At 42.4% G+C, this 17,112-nt stretch overlaps 1 protein-coding gene across 1 annotated transcript in view; it reads right to left on the reverse strand.

Moving 5' to 3' along the window:
• Positions 1–1,514: 1,514 nt before the first annotated feature.
• Positions 1,515–17,112, reverse strand: part of col15a1b (collagen, type XV, alpha 1b) — a 31,440-nt gene continuing 15,842 nt past the window's right edge. The window contains exons 20-44 of the mRNA XM_076078299.1: positions 17,031–17,066; positions 16,836–16,877; positions 16,496–16,558; positions 15,145–15,180; positions 14,582–14,665; positions 14,421–14,486; positions 13,955–13,990; positions 13,668–13,730; positions 13,442–13,531; positions 12,905–12,940; positions 12,701–12,754; positions 11,441–11,497; positions 11,081–11,140; positions 10,567–10,611; positions 8,123–8,204; positions 7,186–7,211; positions 6,871–6,969; positions 6,485–6,629; positions 6,317–6,381; positions 5,933–6,064; positions 5,540–5,644; positions 4,254–4,328; positions 3,859–4,056; positions 2,675–2,790; positions 1,515–1,737 (exon numbers count right to left, since the gene is read on the reverse strand). Coding sequence (XP_075934414.1) covers positions 1,515–1,737; positions 2,675–2,790; positions 3,859–4,056; positions 4,254–4,328; positions 5,540–5,644; positions 5,933–6,064; positions 6,317–6,381; positions 6,485–6,629; positions 6,871–6,969; positions 7,186–7,211; positions 8,123–8,204; positions 10,567–10,611; positions 11,081–11,140; positions 11,441–11,497; positions 12,701–12,754; positions 12,905–12,940; positions 13,442–13,531; positions 13,668–13,730; positions 13,955–13,990; positions 14,421–14,486; positions 14,582–14,665; positions 15,145–15,180; positions 16,496–16,558; positions 16,836–16,877; positions 17,031–17,066 — 2,034 coding nt within the window. The remainder of the gene's footprint in view (positions 1,738–2,674; positions 2,791–3,858; positions 4,057–4,253; positions 4,329–5,539; positions 5,645–5,932; positions 6,065–6,316; positions 6,382–6,484; positions 6,630–6,870; positions 6,970–7,185; positions 7,212–8,122; positions 8,205–10,566; positions 10,612–11,080; positions 11,141–11,440; positions 11,498–12,700; positions 12,755–12,904; positions 12,941–13,441; positions 13,532–13,667; positions 13,731–13,954; positions 13,991–14,420; positions 14,487–14,581; positions 14,666–15,144; positions 15,181–16,495; positions 16,559–16,835; positions 16,878–17,030; positions 17,067–17,112) is intronic.

A 17,112-nucleotide genomic window follows, 5' to 3' on the forward strand; every position in this document is an offset into this window, starting at 1 on the left:
GAATGTAGAATTTTACCAAGAATGTTTTATTTATAGCATAATATCCTGAAAACTGTAAGTCTGTTCTGCAGTGAATATCGCATGTCTCTAGCTTAGATACGTAACACTTGGGTCTAAACTACAATACTGTTATCTTCTGAAATTAGGTCAAAATTCAGTGACATAGTCCTATTTACTACAAATCATAACTCGTCCTGTATACTTTACATCACAGCTAACCATTTTGCCGTTATACATTTCAATGTATGTTCTACTTCTCTAAACAGCCGGTGGTTTCCTTCCCCTATATGAAGAGGATTTGGCAGGTTTGTCCACAGTGTCATCAAGTCTCCATTACTTGTTTCAGAATGGGTTATTATTGTGAGGTAATGCAATTCACACTTAAAAAGTCGTTATGCAACAGCAACATAAACACAGGAACAAAAACCTTTTAAAAAACTGTGGCTGAAAAAATGCTGATCATTTTGAAAATGATCAGCAAATATGTAAAGAATAACTACAGAAGCCCTGAGAGGCAAGTGAGACAACGTTGATCCATTTTATAAGTAGATCAGGAAAACGTTTATGACTTGACAGGTGAGAAAAATAATGTTTTGGCAGGATAATCGTTCTAAGATCCTTACGTCTGTAATAAAAGGTCGGGGAAAAGTGTTGGCAGGCGAAGAAAATAGTCAGGGTCATAAGTTGCTGTTGTAATATGCATTTTGGCCACAGGAAGCTGACGTGCACCACTACCCAATACTCTAAAAGGATTTCAAGCTTTCTTGTTTTCTTCAATTTTAACTTGCATTACTTTGCTAACACACAGTATATGTACCTTGTGTTTAGCGTGCATGGACATTATTTTTTCCCTCAGGCAAAATTTTTTTCCACCTTTTGAGAAAACTATTTGAATCACACTTAGGAACACTTTCGTCCTTACTTGTCTCTCAGGGCTTCTGTAGTAGGAGATCAAAGTTGCACTGGAGTTGTCTGTTGAGTCATTTCGCTGTACTCAGATCAGTGACAGTACCTGATATCCTGAGTCATCTTTCACTTCAACAACACATACAGTACACCCCCAATGTCCTGTGTGGTGATATGCTGTGCTGTCACATGATCATAGTGAATACAAAATAAATGGACCTCTAGACTGGAACAAATGCGTGGCAGCATTATGCAGTGTTAGATTACACACTGGCACTAAAGATGAAACTATACAAAGTGAAAGGAACTCCAATGGGTGGGCACGTGTTCCTTTGTTCTGCGCTCGAGTGCAGACAACTGCTTTTGCTATATTAACGTGTGTATTTTATCTGCATGTATAAACAAAAGTGCCTTTTGTCTGTGTACTTGAATGTAATTTCCATGCAGCGACGTGTCCTCATGATGTGTGTATGTGCCTGCATGCGTTTCCCGTTTAAATGATGTATGTCAAATTTTCCACTCTGCACTTTCAGCACTCATGCTGTGTGTATGTGTGTGTGTGTGTGTGTGTGTTTGCGTGAGAACATGTGTGTGTTTCCTCTGTGTCCTCAGGTCCTCCTCTGATGGGTGTTCCCCACATACGTGTTCTCTATGCACAGCACTATGTAGTGGTTAGAGCAGGAGCGGGTGTGCTGTCCTAACAGACGTCCCGTCTGCAGCAGCGCAGCCTGGCCCGTCACCGCCATGTCAGCCGTCCTCCACGCCTCGCAGTAGTTAGTGGTCAGACGGATGCCCACCGTATTGGAGCCGTGCCATACCAGCTTCTCTGGCCTGGGGGTTAGAGGGAGAGAGGCATAGTGAGTGGAGGTTACATGGGAGTTCTTCTGTAAAGGCCTAAAACTGACACCAGAAGCCGACCCATATACCCATGTTATTAAAACCCCACTGAACCTCGCTGGTACGACCACATTTGAGATCGAAACCCAAGATCCGAAGCTACGTTATTCTGTATTTGAGTCGTGCGTTACTGACTGTTAGCTTGTCAGGCTAATGCAAAACATTAGCAACACCCTCTCTTTCCCTTTTCCTCAATCATGGGGCATCGTCTGCCTACTTACAACACATGACACGCATGGAGGCGGATGATTGGTACAGTCAGAGAGAGAAAGAGAGCATCATCTTACAAAATCACTACTAATGTAGTAGTTACTCAATAAAACAAAGGTTACAAATCCATTAATTAATCTAATTGCCAATTGCTGAAAATGACCAAACCTCAACCCGTCTGTCGGGACCTGTCGGGCTCAGATTGGACAGCAGAACTATTGTAAGTGTTTCATTTATATGTGTCTGATGTGTTTTTAGACTTGTGATAGACAATTGTTTTTACCCCGTCTGTCAACAAATGCATGCTGGGACGGGCTCCAGCCCCTGCAAGCCTGACCGGGAAAAGGTGAAGAATGTTTGCAGGTGCTGGTAAAAAGATTTATATCACCTACACAGTCTCGCTGCAGTTTGTTATGTTATACAGTTTGCACGTCATCCCCCATTTCCTGTCCAATCTCCGTTGGCTCCTATCTGATGAAGGCAAATGCCCCAAAATATTTAAACTATTGTCAATATCATGACTGTGCATTTCAATGACAGCCGCTGTCCATTTGAACATGAGATCTATGGTGCGCTTGCAGAGAAATAATTCTTTTGTTTTCGGGGTCTCATGAAACCATCATTATGGATGATTGGCATACTCTCACATACTCTCACTCACCATGCTGAGTCAGACATCACATTGCGTCCGTCAAAGGAGTAGATGGGTGTGGATGGGTTGAATGTGCCTCCATTCCCAGAGAAGATGGACATCCAGCTACTGAACAAAACTTCACCCTGAGAGGAGAGGAGGAACAGGCATGGATAGTAAACAGTCAACACATCATCTGTGTTGATTGTTGAGTGTCACTTTAAACCTTAAGAACACAGTGGGTGACACGCCTTAAAGGTATAGTTCGGACTGACGGTCAGCACGCTCCCAGTGGGGGCTGAGCGATGAACCGCTGTGGACGAGGGGCAGCAGCAAAATATATTGTATCCACCTTAAAAAAAAGATTTTCACTGCTTTACCTTGCTGAGAAAACGCTTTCCGATGGGGAGCTGAAGCTGTTATCTGTGCTCTCTTCAAAGCCACAATACTCACAATAGAACATGGGAGTTGCTGGTCTACCACTGCCTCGATCGGTTAGTTTGATTGTATTGTACAAACAAACTAACCGATCATTTGTATCATTGTTCAAAACAACACAAAAGAAACGTGTTCAGCTCCCCGTTGGAAAGGTCTGTCTGACAGCAAGGTAAAGTAGTGAAAATATCATAAACATAGCATACTCTTAAAGTGCTATTGTGTTTTTAGGTGGCTGTAATACATTTTGCTGCTGACCCCCGTCCACAGCAGTACATCGCTTTACTTCTGTGCCGGTAGTCCAGCCTGCTACTACAAACTGGGGGCGTACCAGTGTGCAAAATACAGGGGGTCTGGGGGGCGTACCAACCACCATCTACTACAGGTAATACACTGACTACATACTATACTATAATAATACATACAGTGTAGGAAATTAAATACATATATATTTGGGGGACAATTTTTTGCCCTCAATATCTTAACAATGGAGCATTTAAAAAAATGGGGGCTCCTTAAAAATGACTGCATAAACGTGGTATTTTTAATAAAGCCATTAAAAGACCAATAAATAATTTTTTTATGACTATACAAATACTTTTTTATGACTGTTTTATGACATACTATGACTTATTTTTTATAAAGAATCCAAACTATTCCTTTAACCATAGTTCATTAAACTATTAAAGGTGAACAGTGAACACTCATTAACCTGCCTTCATTCTTCATGGATCATCTATAAAATGAAATTGGAAATGTAAACAGAAATTTCTCCTCACCCTGAGGTTAACCACGGGCATGTCAGTGCGGTCCGCCTTCCTCACGATCGTTGCCAAGTCCTGGAGGTGAGAGGACAGGAAGGCCCTGTAGGTGGTGGTTAGCCCCATGGAGCGTGCTTGCTGGTAGCACTGGAAGTCTGCCCCCCGGATGCCACGCATGTCCCCTTTCAGCGGGGCGTTCAGCGCTACCAGGTGGAGCTGGGAAAGAGAGGAACACAGATGAGGAAACAGAGGAGGAAACATACTGGGTCCAAATATGACACATCCCAGATCTGGCATCGTAGGGCATGGCGAGTTAGGCTGGTGTTGGGCCAAGAGATTTTACCTTGCTTGGTATTATGTATGTGTCGGTAGGTGTGTGTGTGTGTGTGTGTGCGTGTGTTTGTAACACTCACCCCAGGTACAGCGTTGAAGGTCTGTGGTAGTACGTTATAGGTGGGCTGATATCCTCTACTGCCCTCTTGAAGCTCCTATTCAACAAAAGCAGGAATCAAGAGGTTGTTTAAAAGTAGTTCTAAATGTAAAGATGTTCCTAAAAGAGTTTCCATTAATGTATGTATTACTACATACTGTATATATGGTGAAAAAAGAGAGAGCTACCTGAAAAATATGTGACGGCTAAATATAATACAACATCTGACAAAGCCCTGTGCTACGTGTTTAAATGAAGAGGAGATTCCACAAGGGTATGGTGTAGCCAGCTAGGGGGGGGGGGGGGGGAATGATGATTAAGAATGATTTGACCTTAACCCTAGAACACTAACGTAACAGAAGTAACACCAACGTCGGGTATATTTTACCCGATATAATATACCTGATACTTCTCATCAAAATATATTAAAGTACAACAATACATAGCAAATTGAAGTACTCTTCTTTTATTTTCCCCTGTTCAACATCTCATAAAACGAAAAAAAAGCATCATGGGGGCCCTATAAAAAGGCTCTACAATTTGTGAAAAATGAAGGGATCGTTAACGAAACATTCCTAAAACAATGTGAGCCTTGCCCTGTCAAGAAAACAGTCTCACTGTGTGTAATATCAACCCGAATTTTGTTTTACTCTCAATCACTAACGTCGGGTGAAGATCACCCAAACACGTGCCTGTTGAAAAGAACAGGGATGGGAGCAGGGAAACACGCCTACCTTCGATGACGTCAGTGAGCAGACTAAAAATCACCCGACGTTAGTGTTCAAGGGTTAATTATTATTAACTATTAACTATTTAGTGAAACCTTCACTGCAAGGTTTGTCAAGACATTCCACAATGACAGTTTGTTTTACAAGAAACATAAATGCATTCTTGGTAAACAACGTTATTTTAAGGCGGAACATGTTCAAATTACGTTATGTAAGTTGCTGCAACCGGGGTGTTTTGCGAAGTAGCCCGTCTAATGAGGACGTCTACTGTAATATTTGTCAAACATTGAAGACGATTCTCTGCTCTCTACTCGGCAGACACACAACCTGACAGCATGTGGGGGGGGGGGGGGGACCCTGAATCTGGACGATTCACACAAGTCTCCAAAATTTATAAAAGCGTCATTCACTGAAAAAGCAAGTTGTTTGCATCCCGGACTACAGACAGTTCAAGAACGCAACTGGATCTGCTCTTTTGGTACTCAGTGTGTGTGTGTGTGTGTGCGTGTGTGTGTGTGTGTGTGTGTATGTGTGTACCTACCTGGCTCTGGCTCTGGCTCCTGTGCGTTTTGCTCCAGTCTCCAGGTCTGCTGAGGGACTGAGACGTGGCCGAGGTGGAAGGTCCAGATTGAATCAATTCTCCAAGCTGAAAGAGGGACAATTCAATTCAATTCAATTCATTTTGAACAGCCCAAAATCACAAATCACAAATTTGCCTCAGAGGGCTTTACGATCCGTACACATCCTCTGTCCCGGGACCCTCACATCGGGGAGAAAAGGGAAGAAACCTTAGGGAGCGCAACAGAGGAGGGATCCCTCTATCAAGATGAACAGAAGTGCAATAGATGTCATGTGTACAGAATATACAGAATATGGATAAGTGCACTTTTATTAGGTTAAATGGCCACACAATGAGTGCACACATAATACACACCTGGATCTTACGCCAGCCATTGCGTGCTCTGATGTACAGCTCTCCTCCCTTCTCAGACACGTAGGCCAAGGTTCCCTCTGCAGCACGGTAAGTCTCTCTGCTCAGAGCGTGGTTTGTCTTATAGGTAGTCACCTGAAGCAGATCGTCATACTGCCATTATTTACCAGTAAAAGACATTTGTTCTCAATTTCTCTCCTCTACAGATACATTTTCACTGGACATTTCTCACAACAAGGTTCAATATTAAGGCAAATCATGAACTTATGGACATAATAAAACGTTACAATGTGCTGTGTATTTATTTAAGTCTACAAGACAGTCCCGGACAAGTCAAAGTACAGCAGATCAAGGGTAAAGTGCCTTGCTCAATGGTAGGTATCTTACAGGGTTGGCATTTCCTGAAGCTCCTGTTGGGCCGGGAGGACCAGGAGGGCCGGGGACACTGACACCTGATAACGACACATCAGAAACACATTCAGCAGATGCAATGAACGAGGTCTGTAAGATGTATTGATAGAAGCTGAGCTCCACATCTTCTCCCCCATCACATACCCGATCCATAAGCAGGTACAATTCCTGGGGGTCCAGCGGGGCCAGGGGGCCCTCGGGGACCAGGTCGTCCGAAGCCAGGGGCTCCAGGTTGACCCACAGGGCCGACAGGTCCCGAAGGGCCAATGACGGACTCACCTTTTGGACCCTACAGAAACATACGGACAGACTCATTCATTTTGGCAATTCCTCAATACATTTTGAAAGAGATATTTCATTTCAGCTGAACACTTTCACTATGTGGCACGTGCAACCTCAAAGATATTCAACAGCACCAAACTCACAACGGCAACATTGGGGAATCTGATGTAATCCGATGCATTGGATACAATTAATCATTTTAATACCTGAAGACTTACTAATTTGAATGGTATTTTAGTCGATCTTACCACAAGTCCTGACCTCCCAGGCAGTCCTGGAGAACCAGGCAGACCGCCGTCACCCGTTTCTCCCTTCTGACCTTGGTATCCCTGATCACCTCTGGCACCCTGAGGGATTGACAAAAACAAAGAAACAAGCCTACTGAAGACGTTGAGGAAGCTCATTTCATTGTCAATATTGACTCCTTGGTTTGATTTTTGTTCTCCTCTCAAACTATTTACTGTTTTGTTTGTGAATATCAATCCTTAATGTAGGACTGGACAGTGGCTCTGTTACCATGTCAGCGTTTGATCTATGGTGGATGATGATGAATCAGTACTTACCACAATTCCATCTGGAAAGCCGGATGCTGAGAAGAAAAATGACGAGGCGTAAATGATACACATTCCAGCAGTTACTTATCATTTATATATATATATATATATATATATTAGTGCTGGGCAACGATTACAATTTTTAAGCGCGATTAATCGTATTGTTATGCGCAAAGTTCAATAATGAATTCAAAAGTAGTGTATTGTGCACTTTTATTCTTGTTTGCTGTTCTTTTTAACAGCAGTATTCCCTTTACACAGTAGCAGTTAAAATACAGTTATGATTCTGATAATAGATATTCAGCCGGTGTTCAGAACTTTATCTTAATGTATAATAGATGCAATTTGAAATGTACACCTTGAAAACTGCAAACCTATCCAAGTCATGTTTTTTTCCTTTTTTTATGTTTGACAAATTCTCAGTAGCGATAACTAAATAATATGCTTATTATACATATTACAAACACTTTAAAAACTCTAAAAAAATAATTTAAATGAATCATTTCATTTTTGCTTTTTTTGGTATTTAGGTCAGACACATATGCAACGCTGAGTACCGTAATATGTGTGGTATTTGTTATAAATGTACGTTGGTACATAGAGGGTGATAAGAAGCTGTACATGGAGGGACTGGGGGGGGGGGGGGGGGCAGCAGCAGGAAGTGACGCCACACAAACAAAAAAATAAAAAAACTGCGTTAACGCGCGATAAAATAATTCTCGGCGTTAATGAATGAATGCGTTAACGCGATAATAACGTTGTTACCTTGCCCAGCACTAATATATATATATATATAATTTTTCACTTTTTTGTAAATCATTTTTTTCTAGCATCAACTTTTCCCCCCTCCATCACCTCTCCGGGGCTTCGTATAAACCGAATGGTGACCCAAGTGTTAGGTGAGACAGAAAGTCAATCAATGAGATGTCTGTTGTAAAGGACTTACCAGGTGTGCCTGGCTCTCCAGGTATTCCCACATCTCCTTTATCTCCTTTATCTCGGACTGAATCTCCCCCTGTCACTGTGTCCTACACACACACACACACACACACACACACACACATTAACATTACATTGATACCAGCACATTGGCAATAGCTGGCACTTGTATGTGCACATGTAGACAATGGACAGACTGCTGAACACATAGCTTGAATTCATTTTTTCACAGCTGTAAAGAATGATAAAAAAAACAAGACAGATGACATAAAAAACACCTGTTAAATACAAGGGACGCATGCTTGAGACAGCAGCACGTACAACCCATCCTTGGCTCTGGTGGTTAAAGTACAAAAGCTTGGGGAACACAGGGTTAAATCAGGTGTTTTTATGAAACAGATCTGCATCACTAAATGGCGGTGTCAAAAACTGTTCCTGTTTTCATGGACAAATGTTTTTTACAGTACGTTACTATCAATGACTTCCTAGAGGCCCCCTGCCACAGCTTGGCCACCACTACTTTGAAGGATGCTATGCACCCAAACATCCCATTGATAGCTATTGCAAAGGACAATGGCATTAAAGAAGGCATTAAAGCGACATTCCAATGGATGCAATCTACTGCATACAATCATAAGAAAAAGACCAGAGATAGCCCTCCACTCCCTTATCATCAGCATTATGTTTCCAATTAACATAAGTCAGAATTAATTCATCTTCCATTGTTGGCTTCAGATGAGTTGTTCATTAACAAATGATTTCCAAATCATAGACCCTATATATGAAGTTGTCGTGACGTCACCCGTTGGTTTGTGGACTGCGGTTTTGAAGTCTCCAGTTTTGTTTTCTGTGCCTGTTTGCTAAAAAAGAGTTGTGCTGTGTCTCGTAGTGGCTCTTCACATTGCCGCTTTTAATAATCGCCACGGTCTCTGAACATATGACACTGGTTTTGAACAATCTGTGGGGAGAATTCAAATTTAAGAGTCTGTCCATTCTTGGTTACAGGCTGTGGCCTCGCTGACCCCATTTCTCTATTTGGAGAACGCCATGTGAAATAATTTCGGACTCACGTATTATTCTCTCCGACTAACTCTCGCCCCGTTTCCCTAGTATGTGTAAATCTCACTCGACTCGTGAAGCTTATCGGAATACACGTATTTGATTGGCTGAGTAGCATCACATGATGTGATTTACGACGCATGTCAGTATATTTCCTGGACCGCCGAACGAATGCCGTAAAGGTTGAAATAGAAGCGCTCTGCAAAATGTAGTAATTCTCAATTATCTATCGTTTTAGGTCCAGGGTCTGGACTCAACAGCACCTGGGTGCGGATCCGGAGGTCTGCCTATTACTGACCTCTGGTGTAGAAGAACTATGGTGGCCAACGCGAATTGCCCTATCTCGACCCAGTGTTTGGTTTGCCCGTTATGTAACAACATGGCAGCCGGCTCCATAAAGAGGAACCGCTCCATATGTAGATATCAACGGCTCATTCTAAGGTAACAAAAACACAACAACTCTTATTTTCAGGTGATAATACACTGAACAAAACATACTTACTAATATTGTATTCAATTTTCGGCCAATAGATCCCCTTATATGCTACACAGAATGCCACAGAAGACGCTTCAAGCAGAAAGTTTCCAAAGCAGAACCCAAAAACCCAGCACCGTGAGAATAGACCGTACATTTCTATCCACCTGATGAAAGGCAGGCCAGAGTTTAGTACATCTCCCTTTGAATACAATCAATTGGATTTAAGCTTTTCTTTGGAATAAATCAAATGAAAAGGCCTGTCATGGTCAACATTGTATAGCCTCCATAGACTCCTTCTTTGAATTGATTGAACTGAAAAGGGATTTGGCAACAACTCTGATGAACATAGAGTAGAAGGAGGATCAATAATATCCATATCTTTCGCCTCCCAGCTTCTTCTTCCCTAAGATGATGAGGACGGAAAGGACAGACGAGGAAAGCGGAATTCAGTCTCAGACCCCTTTAACACCCGGCATTAACAATCAGCACGGTTGATCACATTGGATTTAACACACAGAAAATCTGGGTTTTAATGAACCCGGGTTGCACCGAATTTACAGGTGGCTAATGCATCTTTAATCCATATCCACTACTTATACTACATTTTGCGTGTAGGTCCAACCACTGTGTGTGGTGGTAATAAAACACATCACCGGATACAACCTGCATACAACAACAATGTTAACGCCTGATGAAACGGGGGCCAGACCCACAGACATTTAGACATTTGTAAGGATCATTAGGACAGTAGAAAAGCCAGGAGGGAGGAGAGGAGAAAATGAAGGGAGTAAAAAGAGCTGTTTTAGCCCAGACCAGAGAGCTGCCATGCTGCTACACCCACACACCAACAGAACCACCGGATGGTCCGATTTCAAGGTGAAACAGACCAATCAGAAGGTCCGACACAGACTTACTCGTCCCTTTTTGCAGTGCGGTCTGGGGCGCACTGGAAACACTGTCTTTAAAATTCAAAGAAGAGCAGCGTGATCAGACTAAATCAGTCATGAGCTTCACAGACATGGTTTAATTAAGGCAAGAGTAAAACAACAAACTGGCTTCCAATACTTAATCACACGTCTTTCTGTGTCTAAACCCAAATGTGTCGTACTTTTATAAGATTCTTGAGATTACAATATTTTTCTAGTTATTCTAAAGGTTTGTAGAAAAAATCCACATGTACACTTGAGGTTCAGTGATGTTCAATGGAAGTCAAACATGATATAATATAATGCATTTTCTCAATAAAAATAAGTTTCCAAGTTTCTGCCATTTAACTGCATTTTTTTTAAAGCTATGCCTAACTGTGAAGCAAGCCTTTTCAAATATTGCAATGCAAAGTGTTCACTGTGCATCACATCATCGTCATGCCAGTCCACCAACTGAAAATGACGAATTAAGAGAAATAAAAAGCCACAGAAGGAAACTTACTTCTTTAAGCCCAATAACTCTTCCTGGATGTCCAGCTGGGCCTGGAGGACCAGGAGGTCCCTGAGAGAGTGAATATTATCACATTAGTGTCAGTGCCCTGTTACATTTCTCAGACAGTCAGATAGTTTCTAAGTGAAGTGAAAACTAACTTAAAGGACAATCCGTTTTCCTGATGTTAAGAAAACAAGAAACTGGCCATTTCACCATTCAAATTCTAATCTGAAGATTGAAAGAGCACAAAGATCTGTCTTATTTGTTGGTATCTGAACATATCTGTCTTAACTGTTCCAATGCATTATTGATAAGGGCTTAACAACAAGGAGATCACAGATATTTTCCTCCCTTTCCTTTACTCCTTACCGGTAGGCCAACAGAATCTCCTCTGTCACCTTTCCTCCCAGCCATACCAGATCGTCCCTACAGGAAGAGAAAGAGTGAAACACATCAGTATTTGTAAAAGACAAAAAGGTGTGTACTGCAAAGCGTTCAGCGACACATGGTGCTCTATCCAGTGTTAGTAAAAGAACCTTCATTAAATGCTTTTAATCAGAATCAGCTTTATTGGCCATGTATGCACATATGCACTTTACAAAAAGGGTCAGAGTAGACTCTATCTGCTGAGGAGACTGAGGTCTTTTGGAGTGCGACTCTGTGGTGGCATCAGCCATCTTTTATGGAGTGGTCTGCTGGGGGCAGCAGCATCTCGACAGCCAACAGGAAGAGACTTAACAAACTTGTCAAGAAGGCCAGCACACCTCCTCCCACCTCCTGCGGGACGCCCTGGCAGCTCTTTGCAGCTCCTTCAGCCACCAGCTGATTCACCTCCGGTGTGTGAAGGAGAGGTACCGCAGGTCCTTCCTTCCTGCCGCTGTCAGGCTGCACAACCAGCTCTGCAGGAGGGGGATACACCGTCTGGGCCTGGGGCTTTGCTGATCTTCTGTCTGTGAAAGAGCCTCTTCGCAGATCCTCAGTGCCGGTGGGGGGTTGGTTGGGAGAGGTGAGGAGGTGGCAGGGGGTGTAGGTGCTTGTTTGATATCAGAGCAGTTGGGAAGTGTAAAAGTGGGCTTATCAAACCTGCAGTACAACACATTCAGGACGTCAGCCAGTTGGTGATTCTCCTCAGTGTGGGGGGATGGTCTCCTGTAGTTAGTGAGTACCTGCAGGCCTCTCCACACGTTTTCCAACTCTCCAGTGTAGCTCCTCTTTGCTACCTTGATCTCCTTTGTCAGTGTGTTTCTGGGCTGGTTGTACAGGATGCTGTGCCCACTTCTGTAGGCCTCCTCTTTAGCCCGACGAAGCTGTCTGAGTCTTGCAATAACCAGGGTTTATTGTTGTTGTATGTGCAGAAGGTTTTAGTCGGCACACACATGTCCTCACAGAAACTGATGGAGGATGTCACAGTGTCAGTGAACTCATCCAGGTCTGTAGCAGCAGCCTCGAAAACACTCCAATGAGTGCAGACATCTAACTCCATAACTCCAGCTTTGCCTCATATTAAAAAATATATATTGGGATCATGAATTTTTCACATTGAGTTTTTGGTACCAGTACCTAAGTAGACACATTTACAATGGGGATGTTCATTTCTAGACCAATATACAACAAATACAATGTACTCACTGCACGACCAGGGAAGCCATATTCTCCTTTTTGTCCATGTGGTCCTATCGGGCCCTGAAATAAACAGAAACACAGTGATGTACACATCAATTCTACAGCCGCAGATTTTCATTCCAGTTCATGACGACATGTGTTTGTGTAGAACTCCTAACTACAAAATGTGAGCTCATAGATATTTATGTTCTATTCAGCATTCAAACTCACCATACGTCCGTCAGGTCCAGGGAACCCACGGTCACCCTGCAAATTACAGCGCAGTGCAATAAAATGTGAGGCGAGAATATGAATATGAGGACGCGGCATTAGACAGCTCATTTCTCTTTGGGTTTAAATGAGTTGTTTCTCTTGAAGAACTGAGGGAATATTCACAAAACCCCAGATTTGGTCCCAATTTAAGTCTCTAAGAAGCTCCATTGATTTTGATAGGGCTCAGTTTTTAGAGTGAGTTAGATTTTTGTTGTTTTTCGACCCTTGTGTCAACCTTGTTAGTAAACTACATTACGAGGGAAAAAATGAAACAGTTAATTATTACCCTAGCTTCTACGTGGCAGGAGGGGTGACAGTAGTTTAGAATATTTAAATTGAGCTGTGGAATTTTAAGGAATTACAGCAACCATATAAACAACAACACGTCCAGACATTTGCTGTACTGCTGATGCATCAACACCAGAAGACTTGGCAAGAAATATTGACATCCACTCTTCAAATTCTCCTCTAGGTAAGGGGTCACTTGTCTGGTACCTTGATGCCTTTGGGCCCCTGGGGGCCCTTTGGCGCTGATAAGAGGGATCCGTCAGCAGCAATGGTCACCCCCGGCTCTCCCTTCTCACCCTGTTAGCGCAAAGAAAGCAACATTTATATATTTATTTATATTTTCCTGCATATATACTGGGGGCTCCTTGTCTCAATTGTTACATGTTTGAAAATGTTTTGTTGTGTTATAATCCACATTCTGTCCAGTTCTCACCTTGAACCCTTCTGGTCCCTGGATACCTGCAGGGCCTTTGTCACCCTTTGGTCCCCTGGGGCCCTGAGGAGTGATTCAAGGGTAATGAGTGAGTTGGGAGGTTCAGTGAGGGTAATAGCAACTTAAAAGTGAGGCAGCGGCAGTACATTGTTACATTGCTTTCAAATAATTATTTCATTTTCGCTCATGAACTGCAAAAATACTAATGTAGACATTCCGATTTTAGCAACAAAGTCAACAGGTGATGCAAATACTCAGCATGAAGAAGTGTTACGAAATGCTCTTACAGGAAATCCAGCTCTGCCAGGCAAGCCTTCAGGGCCCTGCAACACGCCGACAACACAAACACATCTACACATAAGCATGCATGCATGTGCAGACAAAAAAACAACACAGATAAAGCAGTAGTGCTGGGTTAATGATCCCTTTTTCTGACGAAGCCAAAGAACGACATGCTCATACACCGCATCATCACACATAGCTGCAGCCGAAGTACTTAAAAAATGCATAGCGCTGTAGTAAAGTATTGGCTCCTTGTGTTAGTAGTTCACATCTATCATAGATGATCTATGTCCCTGTATCGGATGCATATTTCTGTTCCTGTTGATGTCACAGATGTGAGTGGTGGTAATATATTCATCACATTTCTTCTGTCCTTATTATCAGCTGTTGTCTTTTCACAGTCAAACAATTGCAGAAGGAGGACGGTACCATCTTAAGAGACATCGTCATTAACAGCTTAGTGCTACGCACCCGGGGGCCCGGTGGTCCTCTGATCTCTGTGAAGTTGAAGATCCCATCTGTCACATTGAGCAGCAGCTGTAGACGTAATAGGCAATGTGTAAATGTGGTCACTTTCAGCAGTGTATATTTAGAGATTTGCACGATTCACTAAATAGGGAGGGCACACATACATCCGACAGATTAATGACAGGTCCAGGAGGTCCAGGGAGACCTGGTTGTCCCGGGATACTGAGTCCATCGACACCACAATCACCCTTCAGGACACAAAACAGAAAGTCTTTTATTGAAATTAAAATGTGAATAAAATGGTAGATCATCTAGAAGGCAGCAGCAAACAGGAATATGAACGTGATGACACAACCAACAGGGAAGTTTAAATAAATCTACAATAACAGATTGTTTGGCCACTTGGGAGCAGGGAACAGATGCGGAGAACTTGTTAACAAACTGTTACATTCATTTACATCATTCATTTGGAGTTCAGTACTGGCCACCTGGCAATCTTTGGTCTCTACCAACTCCTGATGGAAATATCTGGCTTTTCAGCTGCTAAAATCTCCACTATGTTCACCAGCTAGTGGCGAGCTGTGTCCGTCTGCTGTTTGGTGTTGTAGGGTAGAGCTATAAATCACAGCTTCTAAACATCGAGCTTCATACAGCATCAAAAAAGGTGGAACAAACTGTGCAGATAGCGTAGGTATTACTTAATATCCACATATTATGGCAACCCTACCTTTGGTCCTTGATTGCCCTTTTCTCCTTTGGTCCCCTGTTTGTAGAGGAAAGGGAAATAAAAAGTTATTTATGTGTTGCTAACCATCATCTAGAAACCATATGCTTAAGGGTGATTTGACACATTATACCACTCAGACTGGAACTGATATATTCTTTGTGAGCAGTTCAGGTGTATGAGTTACCTACCAAACAAGAACCTAATGATTAGCTCCGAACAAGCTAGCTAATTACCTACTACTAGCACTTCAGCTAAATTCCTTGCTACATTCAAGACGTTTTGGGTATGTGGGTGTTAGCATGTTCCTGATTCTAATGACAAATGTGATAACTAAGCTAGTGTACTGTTCAACATAAGTAGTAATTATTCATCACACTCATTTAAGTCCTCGCTTTCCCCTGTGGTTTGACAAGCAGACACACACTTATGAAGGCAAATCCCTGTCAAAATCCATGGTCGCAAATGAGATTCACGCGCGTGCGCAAATCAAACAGCCGGGCGCGTATTTTACTTTCCGCGAGCAAAATTCACTCTTGCGTAAGAAACTTTTACCTGCTCGCTCGCGAGTAGTTTTTCTTTTTGCCAGTAAGTGGGCGGACCCAGTCTCCATTATATCTCTACATCTAACAGTTACAATCCTCGTCTTTGGATAGACCGGATATCACTCTGACGCAGACGTACATGTAGAGATACAATGGAGACTGGGTCCGCCCACTTACTGTCAAAGAGAAAAACTACTCGCGAGCGAGCAGGTTAAAGTTTCGCCAGCGGCTTTTGCTCGCACAACAGGGAATTTCGCTCGCGGAGTGATGTAAAAGCGCTCGTCAAAGTAAAATACGCGCGCGGCTGTTTGATTTGCGCACGCGGATCTTGACAGTGATTTGCCTTCATACACACTACTTACTGAATATCAACAGCTAACATTAACAGTAAACCCTGTACAAAGTAGTCACATCCACTTGAATAGACTTTCCTGGTGCACATTTCGGGGAGGCTAGCGGTTCTGTTTCTAGTTTTCATGCTAAGTTAATGCTAAACACGTCCTGGACATCTTATCTGAATGCACAGAAATTAGACCCATGTCTTGCTGGAAAGACAGCGAAACAAGCTTATTTTCCAGAATGTTAGACAAACATTATTACATAGACAGCATTATTTGGATTTGTTACATTTATGTAATTACACAATTTGACATCATAATCCCCTACATTGTTCATTACAAATGAAAAAAACAACACTCTTTTGTAGGTGCCACAACCACTGATTAATAATGTACACAGAAAAACTGTCATTCTAACCATGGGTTTATCCCCCGTGACATTTCCACATCAGTTTATTTGTATCTACTTACCCGAGCACCTGGTAGTGCAGCAGGACCTTGAAGACCCTCAGGTCCCGGGTCCCCTGGCTCACCCTACAATCACACACAGCATGGACAGAGGTAACACAAAGGTTACACAGAGCTTAAGGGATTTCACTGTTACATCTTTAACTGCCGTTGCATACATGATACTGTATGTAGTTCATTTCTTAGTGGTTTAAATCCAACTACTCTGTACTTAGTTCAGAAATGATGAGAAATACTTCTCAAGGGTACGACTCACTGTTAAAGTATCGGAACACTAAAACCATAAAAAGTCTGAGGAAATAGCACTATTTCCATTGCCAGTGCCATTTAAGAATCATCTTACCTTGACAGAGAGCCCTGGAGCACCTGTGGCTCCATCCTCCCCCTACAGAAGACATGAGGGAGCATTTTCAACTACTGAGCAATACAGAGCAATAAACCACAGAGGAATCATACATTAAGTATTACTAGCTATTAAAAATAGAATACTAGCTACTTTTTAATGCTTACATTTAACAGATTTTCATAAATATATTACCTTGGTACCCTGCGAGCCAGGTATGCCGGGGGAACCCTGGAAAAAGGAAGAAAAAAATCACTCACTGTATATGAAACAATGT

The sequence above is a fragment of the Anarhichas minor genome, unplaced genomic scaffold (assembly GCF_050575085.1).
Source record: "Anarhichas minor isolate MPS153535 unplaced genomic scaffold, ASM5057508v1 ptg000006l, whole genome shotgun sequence".
Lineage (NCBI taxonomy): Eukaryota > Metazoa > Chordata > Actinopteri > Perciformes > Anarhichadidae > Anarhichas > Anarhichas minor.